Consider the following 10,611-nt stretch of genomic DNA (forward strand, 5'->3'; position numbering starts at 1 on the left):
ATGACGTCACACCAAGCGGCCCTACGTCACAGCAGACAGCCATCTTTCTCTACGGCTGCAAAGCGCTGCAGCAGTGGAGGACTCCAGTGGGGAGTCACCCCCCTCACAGTGAAGTACGGCCCCTGGTGGATCAGCGTCTGCATTCATCCCAAGAACTGAACTAAAATGTCACTGAAGGGGAAGTGAGGTGGTTTTCCAAAAATGATAGCGTGTGTTATTCCGCCATCTAGTGGAGAAATGGATCACAAACACCATCAGACCTCATATATATCACACTGACCAGTTCAGGCCAGTGGCTCCCAACCTGAACATGAAGCAGTGTCTATTTGTGACCCTTCATTGCAAGAAGTGTGAGCAGTTCAAATTGACATTTCTTCTATTACTTTTTCATTTGAAGGATTTTAGAGGCCTAAACAGCAAAGTATGTATTTCTGTGATTTCTGATTCACTTATTGTGGATGAGAAACATCAGATGTTTACCATCAATAATAACTATTGTCTACAGTGTTTAAGTCACGATGAACAACACTAAACTGTGTTATTCTTCAAACACAGAGATTACTGACTGCAGTTGTTTCCAAAATGATCACATATTAAATGTGATGGGTTGTGAGATCAATGTTTGAGGACGAAAATGTATTTCTGCTTCATAAAATTCAGTTTTTCATCTCATGCTTGCATTTCTCTTTTCAGACAGTTCTCCAAAAATATTTTATAATGAAACACTAAACGAGAGGAAAATACTCTTCTGTCCACAACTTAAACAACAAAAAAGTATTATTAGAGCCATAAACAGCTAAAGTATGTATTTCACAAGAAAAAACAAAAATACCAAGTTTAAAAACAACAACAACAACTAATATTTATTAACCCTTTAAACATATAGTGACCCTTAAAATGTTTAAGGCATGTCTTTGGGAATCACTGCTTTAGTGAAATGCAAATAACAGCTTCCATGGCTCACAAACCGCAAAATAAAATATGTCTGAAGTTATTTCACAAATACAAACATGCAACTGTGACTGCACTTTTAACTGTATGTATCAGAGTTATTCATGCATTCATTGTAAATTAAACCCTGCCTTTGATTTGACCTTTGACCTTTAAAGCATACGCAAAAATGATTCATCTGTGGGATTATTTTCTTCATTAATCAATCATCGCTTGATCTAAAAAACTTTTTTCTCTTTCTTTTGATGTTTTACTGTAAAACATTTTAGATAATAGATAAATGAAGTATATATTTACAGTAATGAAAGCTTTATGATAATAATAATTATTTAAAAAGAGACAGATTGACACAAATAACATACAGTTTTGATACATGTCAGACATTAAGGCTGAAACTAATGATTATTTCCATCCGTTCAATTATTTTTTTAATTAATCAATAACTTGTTTGATCTGAAAAATGTCCACCACAATATCCTAGAGCACAAGGTGTCATCAATAAATGTCTTTTTTTGTCCAACCAATGACAGATGAATAGTGTAGGTACTTTTTAAAAAGGAAAACTGCCAAGTTCCAGGTTACAGGTTCTTAAATGTTAAATTGCTGCTTTTCTTGGTTTTACATGACAGTAAATTGAATATGTTTGGGATTTCTGAATGTTTATTAATCTAAAGTAAACATTTCATTACACCACTTTAGGCTTTAGGGTAGAGGTGGACATTTTTTATTGTTTTTTAAATGTTTTACAGATCAAATGAATGATTCATTAATTGAGAAAATATTCCAACAGTTTAATCAAAAATGTCTGACATGTTTCAAGATGGTATTTATGTGAACCTGAAGCTAAACACAACTAACTGTCAGTCTTATTAACATAGCTGCTAATATGTTTTATTCTAACTCATTCACTTCCTGTAGTTAAGACATGTTCATTATCATTAATAACTTCTGTCTGCAGTGTGCAAATCATGAAGAAAATAACTAAAAGCTGCCATTCATCTACTGCAATACAGATCTAAACCATCACTGGCTGCAGTGGTTTCCAATACAATCGCACCATAAATCTGATGAGTCGTGAGATGGACCACATAATTTAAAAAAAAAGAACATACATATGATCCAGATAAAATTCAGCTTTTTGTCAAATATTTGCATTTCTCTTGTGATACCAGATAGTTTTACCTCTTCTGTTCACTCAAATGTTTCACAGTAAAACAGTAAAAGAAAGTGGAAAACAAATCACTGCTGCTAACAAATGCTTCCTTTATCCTCTATCATACAGAATAATGACCAAAAAGAGTGTTGCTCATTTTTATACAAAATCTATATACTTTCTGAATTATCTCTGTTATATGACAGGTTCAACTTCGACATTAGAAACCTTCACATTTTGTTGGGAGGACTTGGAGTTTTTTCTGTCTGAGTCTATAAAGTTGCTCATGTACTCTCTCTCTCTCTCCCTGCTGTGAATTCAGGCTGGCAGCACATCACTCACAGCTCCAGGAGAGGCTATAAATCAAGTCTCTACTCCAAATATTACAAAACTCACAAGTTAAAAAAACAAAGTGCTAATTCAGCCTCTTCATATAACCAACACATCACACCAAATACCAATTAGACAAAATAAAATAAAATCAGTTTGACATTTTGAGAAATCTTTTCTTTAATTTGCATATGTGATTTTAATTTAATCCCATTTTCTGCTTCTTAAAGAGCTTTTTAATCAAGCAGCTGCATCAGGGGTAAATGATGCTAGTGTTTGATTTGATTGTCGACTATAAATCAGTTTTTTAGACAATCATGTTGTTTGCACATAGACAAAGACAAACCATTAATACGAATCTACGCTGTGGTAGCTGAATCAGAATGTCACATAAATGCAACATCAGCTTCAACTATGACTGGGAACCTTTGTTGCTTGTCTTGCTCCGATCTCTCTCCTTGTTTCCTTGCTGCCTCTTCACTACCAGCTGTCCAATAAAGGTGTAAACACCCCAAAATACAAGTATTTAAAAATATCATGCAATAATCATTTTTCAAAAGTCAATAACTGGGAAACCACTGGTGTTTGAAATGCATTTATAACTCTAAATAACTATAGTTAGAAAATAGTCGAAGGCCCATTAAAACATAATGTGGTATCAAAGGTTGTATGCAACAACTTAACAAAACTCCTCCTGTGGCCTTCTTTACGTGGACCTTATAACTTTCCTAACAGGGGCCCCGGGGCCGACCAGTGAGTAAAACTATAGGATGGGCAGGCTAATACAAACCCATCCTATTCAGACAATTCTTCTGACCAACTTAAAAAACCAATGGCAACCCCTAAAAGCCTGTCTTTGTCACCCTTAAACCCCAAGATGCTCTAAAACACCATTGTGCAGTTAAACCTCATAAATTTGTCGCAGGGACTGATTAAACATCACGGGAATTGAAACACTAAAGATTTTGTCTAGGTCCCTTTAGGGTGAGGGACAATGGTCCATTCACACGGAGACACACGGACAAAAAGAGTGTTTAAGGGGAGATGCAGCGAGCTGAGGGGTTTGGCCAGTCCCCTCCATATGTGATACAAGGTGGCCCCAGCAAGGGGGACAAAGGGCCAGGTGACAGGGACGATGGGCTCCAGGGTCACAGGACGAGCAAACAACATTATAGGGGGCGTGAAAACAGAAGAAACTGACATGATTTTAAACACTGAGGCATATTTTTCATGATAAAATATTTAAATGAGAGTGGAAATGCTTCATTGAGGAAGGAAAATCTGTATTAATTGAGAATATGACCAATGCCTCTCTAAATCCATACTCCCTGGAAGTAACTATTAAGGACTCATTAAAACTGTAATGAAGTGTTAAAAACAATAATATAACTCAATTTTTCTTATCCTTATCTCACAGTGGAAAGCATTATCCTCTATTACTCTACCTGTTCAGTTCTCTTGTAAAATATTTAGGAGTGCTTGAAAAAAGTTGATAATTAGCCCCTCAAAAAAATCCCATCCTCTCCAAACCTACAGCAAGATTTCCAGAAAAATCCTGAGTTTCACAGCCTCATTTAGCTCTACTTGCTTGCAGAATAACAAAAGTTAATTGTATAAAAGTGAAAAGCAGCTCATGGGCCCAAAGGACAACAGGGTGCTATAGTGACTGAGGCTGTAATGTTTACTGGGTATTCTCATGCTTAACCAAACCCAGTCCTTTTATAAGTGATGTTTGCACAGCTTCTGGGTGCATAATTAGCTTTTTTTTAACATTATAAAAGCCTCTGGGCCCCAGCCCCTGCTACATATTTTAGATTTTTATATATCCAATTATAGGGTGCACATTATGTTTTTAAACTGCAACTGCGACTTTAAGTCTAAACTTGTCACATTTTGGAGATGTTTAAAAAAGGAAAAAATTAAATTAGGTGTATAAAAGCTGGTGTTTTTAGAGATTATAGAAAAAACAACATACAAAAACACGTGGAAAATGTCATAGAAAATAAGAGAAAGTTTTTATTAATCATTTCCTTCACATAAAGAAAACAAATATACAGTTAAAACCTTTAAAGAAAGTCTCTTCAAAGACAACAAATAACAGTTTCCTTCAAACATTCAGGCTAATTGCTGCTACAAATCTCCTCTATTACCACATAATCCAGCCTACTGTTCGTTATTTGTCTCCAACAGTTATTTATACAAATATTATATTTTTAAAAAGGCATCAAAAACAAATACATTATCTCATCAGATAATTAAAAATCTACAGGCTACACCAGTAAGCCCATATATGAGAAAATATTATTAACATTTAAAAAAATAAAAAAACTGTCACAGAAACGCGCAAAATATCCCCAAAAAATGTGCAAAATATATTTCATTCTATAGTGAAAAACTAAATGTTTAAGTTGCTTGAAATTTTGCAAAAACATTCAGAAAACATTTGATGCAATTGTAAGTGAGTTTGTGCATTGAAAAGAGGCCGGAGGCAGATTTCACTTGAAAGAATTAAACTGGACCGAGTCGTTCCAAAAGTCTCTCCAGGCCAATCTGGAGGCCGCTGCGGCTGGAAAGTGCTGGTATCTGGGAGGAAAAGCAACGGGGGAGGGATGATGGAGAGACTGGTAGGCCAACGGGAACGGTACTGCTTGTAGAGGCGGTAAACAACCGGGTTTCTCTGCTTCAAGTATGCAGGTGTGAAAAGGTTTCCCATCCCGGACCAGGATCGGAACAACGACTCTGCGCAGCAACGGAGGATGAGATATCTCCATGTCCTGCAGAGCTCCTTCAGCCCGACCCCTCTTCATCTTGTAGCGGTGATTTTGGAACCAGATCTTCACCTGGGTCGAGGTCAGGCTGAGGACCCGAGCCAGCTGCTCTCTCTCCGGGCCGGACAGGTAGCGCTGCTGGCGGAAGCGCCTCTCCAGCTCCAGAGTCTGGGCCTTGGAGAACAAAACTCTCCTCTTCTTGCTCTTCTTGCTCTTCTCGGGCTCAGAGTCCAAGGATGAGTCATCCGGCTTGGTAGAGTCCGGGGAGGCCTCAAGGCTGCCTTCATCCGAAGCTGTAGAAAAGGACACAACAGGTTAGTACAAATTAGAATAAATAATATAGAAATAATGTGACATAACGCATTTTTGCACATTCTCCTCAGGGTGGTAAGGGTCATCTACCTATCTACCTATCTATCTACCTATCTACCTATCTATCTATCTATCTATCTATCTATCTATCTATCTATCTATCTATCTATCTATCTATCTATCTGGGTGACAGATAGATAGATCATTTATAATTTTAAAAATGTAAATAAGCTACCTCCAGGGGATTGTCTAACATCCACATGACATGCCATAAATTCAGCATTATCAACCTGCCATGACTTTAAACATACTTACATATGCAAGAGCTCCGGTCGCAGTCCATCCAGGAGGCGTAGGGTGAGCTGGAGGAGCAGGAGGAGTAAACCGGGGAGGACCGAGTCGCTGCCTCCGCATCCTGCTCCGGTAAATCCAGGATGCTCCTCACTGAAAAACTGAACTTGGTCGGGACAGCCATTGAGTCCGTGCAATCCGGTTTGTTTTGCGCAAAAAAGAAGGAAAAATAAACACTTGAATTTTATCCAAGGAGAAAAAAACGCATCGGATCCTTTTCCACTTTACGCACTGTCCAAACACCAGCTCGGTAACCAATGTGTGCACTACAGGCTCAGTGTTTACACAAACAGCACTCCATAAGCTGCAAACAACACAAGGCTGCTCGCTTATAAAGCCTCTCCTCCCGTTTAGTACCTGAATGGCTCGAGTGCTGTCACCCAATGATGGTAGGTGTGGAAAAAAAAAAAAAGTCGCTTCAACAATGAGCGAAGGAAACACTCGTCATCATTACAGATTCGTCCCGTATCGTCAAACTGGGGAACAGATAATGGTAATTGTTGGAGCTGAATCACGTCTTGGGTGGCAACTGACAACAGAGCCCGTCCCATCATCAAACCTCCCAACCTCCCCACCCCGACCCCAGCCTCCTCCTCCTCTAGCCCAAACAACATGTCCAACATTTGCATACAAAGTGAGCAATTAGCGTGATGCCTGCAGTTGGTTTAACTAATACGCCCATTATAGTATTAATTGCAGGCGTGAGAAGTTTGGACGTTTATGGATGGTGAAGGATTGTCAAACATGTGCCTCATTTGTTCCAGAAACTGACATGTTTAGAGTAGCTTTTTTTTATTCTTCTTTTAGTTCAGTGGATGATTTGTGATATTTTATTTCATGACATATATTTTATTTTTGAGAAAAAATATTTAAGAGGAAAATTAACTGCGCATAAAATAGCATTTTCCACCTCCAAGCACACCGGATTCAGCTTTTAACAAATTGGAGCAATGACTGATCACTGCTGACACGATTTTATTATTTGGTAATGAAGACAAATGATGGACAATTTATCATGTTGCATGCACATGGCTTGTAGCTTCCAATTAAAACTGGTTTCTAGATTGTTCCTCGTCCAATGTAACACTTAAAATGTTTGATTCCTTTAAGTTAAACTGATCCGATCACCTTCGATCCAAACTGACGCCTACAGACAGACAGACAGGCTGACATCTCCACTCCTTTTTTGTGTGACCAGACATATAAAACGCATTAAATGCAAAGCGTGAATCCAGCCTTATGTGGGGGGTGTTTCCCCCCCCCCCCCCCCCCCCCCCCCCCCTCTCTCTTTCGTATTTGATATTGATATCGGACCCTCATCCACTTCACCGAGGTGCATGAGGCCGGGGAGGAGAGTGGACATGCCTCCCCAAGTCGTCCTGGGTGGTCGGACGAGAGCGAACACAAATACATGCCAACCAGAGGAGAGGAACAAAAGGGGAAAATGTAGCCCCGCGTCCGAGACCCGTTGGAAGCATTTGTTCCAGTCAAGATTTTGCATTTGTTCAGTCCCGCAATAATGCCTGATTGACGCCCCGGCACAATGTCCTTTAACTTTCCAGGATAAATCCGAGCTTGTTCCGTGTTGTCATGGTTTTGAATGGAGCTGAATAGGATCCGGGCCACTATCTACTGCTCTGCGTCTACTGCCGCCAAGTCTATAGTCTGAAGCAATATTACATGTGTGATTCAAGACGTATTAAGTTCCTTTTAGATTTTCAGAGTTCAACAAAGTCAGTGACCTATATTATTACGCCAAAATGCTCCTAAATCAGCCTTCTGTTTTCCCCCCGTTTAAGATGTTTACGCACATCACAAGTCTCGACCCTGGAAACTAAACGCTATTTATAAGACACTTGCAATCAGAAAAAAAACACATCAGATCTGAGTGGTTTGACTCCCCTCCTGTGAGCCATAATTTCTGTGCACACAACAGCCTCCCAGTGGTTGACAAACAGCAGCGGATTACAGTACGCAGGTCAACTGGAGTGGATAGTTTACCGAGGGCACTCGATTGGAGAGCAAAAACACGCAAAGGCAAAGAAAAGTCATGTCCAAAGAGCGGGAATTTTCTGTCCACAATGACCCAGCAGCCTCTTAATCTATTTAACACCCGCTGGCTTCAGCCAGAGAGGGTCCTCTGCAGCTCCCAAGAGCTCTCCACTGCCAAATATTTACTCTGCTGTTCAGATCTCCATCCCCAATCCCTCCTCAGCCAAATGGAGATTTTTCTCACATGGCTCTGCAGCTGAAATCTCAACCACTGACAGTTCTGACATGTTAGACTAGAGCACATAAAGAACCTCAATGGATGTTTAGCAGTCTGATCTGCCTTTACAAAGCATGTGGTTAAACAATAAACTGATGTTTTTCTCACACTTGCTTCTCTCCATTGGCCACCAGTTGAATTTAATAGAAATGATAATATTTTTGTTCATATTTTAATATCAGGCACTACATGATTCTGTATTGTTGAGTCCACAGCAGCTAAAGGCTCTCAGGTTAGCTAACCAGATGTTTCTTGAACCCCACTTAAAGTTCCTGTTATCTGTTGTAAAATTAAACACTTTTGGTCCAGCATTGTCTCTAAAGTCATTGCCTCTAATCAAGAACCAGATCCTTTATCAATCATCCTCAGCTCATCTAAATCCAAAGGGAACCTCACTTCTGCTCAGAAACTTTTTACCTTTCACTCAAATCACATATTGAAATAAAATCACTGCTCTAAACATTAAATGAGGCTGTACAATATAAAACCTTACATTAATGCAACATAATTATTAAGCACTGAGCTTGGAGTTAAAAGGTACCTTTGTAATTGTTCACGATTTCATATAAATATGGATGAAAGATAAACAGGGAATTAGGTTAAGGTGACAAATGGGAAAAAGACAAACTAATGGCCTTTATATTCCCAGTTTCTCATCTCAATTATTGATTGTGTCAGCGATTAAATGTCAAGATGATACTTTTATAATAATTAATCTCTGAGATCATCTAATTCAACTGCAGTAAAATAAACTCTCGAGACTCAGTTTTCAAATTGAGATTTTTACTCTTTTACATCCTGTATCTTTGATATTTTTGTGCTTAACTGCCTTTATTGAGAAGCAGTTTTGCAAAGTGATCTTAATTCAACCCTTAAACTGTTTATATTGATGCTAATCTAAGTCAACATCCTAAAACACTCTCAATGGCACCACCATGTCCTGTAATCTGCACTCATGTTGTCCGGTAACCAAACACTATACGGTGGCTCAAATTGTGAGCTTGCAGTTTATGAGTGAACAAAAGAAAGAGATAAAGCTCTGAGCTGTTTTATCTGATGCCAATATGAATCATTGTCCGTCACTTTAAACATCCACAATGACCCCACTGTTACTCCTCAGTGCAGCATGATGCTCCAGCAGCTGCACCTGCCGCTGGTATCCTCTCCATCTCCCTGTCCTGTAAATACCATTAGCATTTTTGGAGAGGGGCTGCGGGGGATAATTACTTGGCAGCCACATCTCTCTCTCTCTCCCTCTCTCTGCAGTAAACCCCAGAGGCTTGTGAGGCTGCTTGACCACGCAGCAGCTGTGGGCTTACTGCTTAGTGAAAGTGTGTCAAAAAAAGTCAAGTCAGGTTTATTTTCACAGCGCTTTAAGACACAAAACCGATGTGTGCCAAAGTGCTTTTTTTTGTGAAAGGAGTTAAAAAACAGAGGAAATGGGAGACATACTAGAACATCAGCAAACTTATGACAGAAATAAAGTTTTTGAGAACATAAAACAACAAGTTAATCACCAGGAAAAACTAATGCATGAAAAAGATGTGAGTGGGAGTTTTTAAAAAAAAAAAGAAGCTATTCCAGAGTCTTAGTGAAGCCAAAAGCTAAATCATGTTCTTGATTTGCCAGTTCCAGTATGCTTTGTATTTAGTTTAAATTAAAATGTGGATTATTTATTTGAATATTTTTTTGTAAGACAGCGTGTTTGAATTAAGACAGTATTTAAAAACTGCAAAGGTTTCAAAGGTGAGATACTTTTCAATTCTTAACCTCAGGTCTTTGAGAGGGAAATAGTTAGAGAAATAACATAACGATAAAAGTAAATACTACTCACTTTTAAGCCGTTTCCACACCTGCCATCGTCACCAGTGCTTAGTTGAGTCCCAATAAGTTTATATCTTCAGCTACAGGAAGAAACTAAGCTGCTATCATCTGCAAAAAAACATTTTATTACTGTTAAAGTCATTGAAGGGACATGTTTAAAAATATCAAAATATTTGCAGGCTGTTAAATAAATGTATCTTAAAAGATCTCCTCCATTAATGAGAAAAAGAGCAAATATAATCATCAGTTTACTGTATTCTAGTCATATGCTGTTATTTAAAGCAGGAAGATTCAAACTGTATTAAACAACTAAATACTGTTGGCTATAATGTCTATAAGAAAATATGTGCTCACATAGTCAAAACAGGCCTTTTAAAGACTCTTTAACTCCTTGAAGTCAGATTCTGGTCAGTATTTATGTTCTACAGCAGGAGCACATCACTGATCAGAAAAACCTAATTTATTTATCTTTCTCATGTTTAAAATAGCATAAAAATGTCACAAATGACACTGTTACTTATTATATCCTCCAGACTTCATGACCAGAAGATGTAAAGTATTAAGGAGGAACTTCTTGTTCAATGGAAACTGGTGGAAAACAGAAAACCTTTCCTACCCGTTTTGTCTTGTTCCTGTTGTTCTTGTGATGCACT

At 38.5% G+C, this 10,611-nt stretch overlaps 1 protein-coding gene across 1 annotated transcript; it reads right to left on the minus strand.

The window, feature by feature from the left end:
* Positions 1-4,929: 4,929 nt before the first annotated feature.
* nkx2.9 (NK2 transcription factor related, locus 9 (Drosophila)) lies at positions 4,930-5,989 on the minus strand. Its single transcript, XM_062440800.1, has 2 exons — positions 5,830-5,989; positions 4,930-5,495 (listed from the first exon to the last, which is right to left on the minus strand). The coding sequence occupies exons 1-2, from the start codon at positions 5,987-5,989 to the stop codon at positions 4,930-4,932; spliced, it is 726 nt and encodes a 241-aa protein (XP_062296784.1).
* Between the last annotated feature and the right edge of the window lie 4,622 nt (positions 5,990-10,611).

The sequence above is a fragment of the Scomber scombrus genome, chromosome 19, assembly GCF_963691925.1.
Source record: "Scomber scombrus chromosome 19, fScoSco1.1, whole genome shotgun sequence".
NCBI classification, from domain to species: Eukaryota; Metazoa; Chordata; class Actinopteri; order Scombriformes; family Scombridae; genus Scomber; species Scomber scombrus.

What these genes read in the sequence shown, in the direction of transcription:
- nkx2.9 (XM_062440800.1), bottom strand. Translation starts at nt 5,989, where the DNA reads ATGGCTGTCCCGACCAAGTTCAGTTTTTCAGTGAGGAGCATCCTGGAT. An exon ending in CGACCGGAGCTCTTGCATAT is followed by an intron (nt 5,496 to 5,829) that starts GTAAGTATGTTT and finishes CCTTTTCTACAG; the next exon opens with CTTCGGATGAAGGCAGCCTT.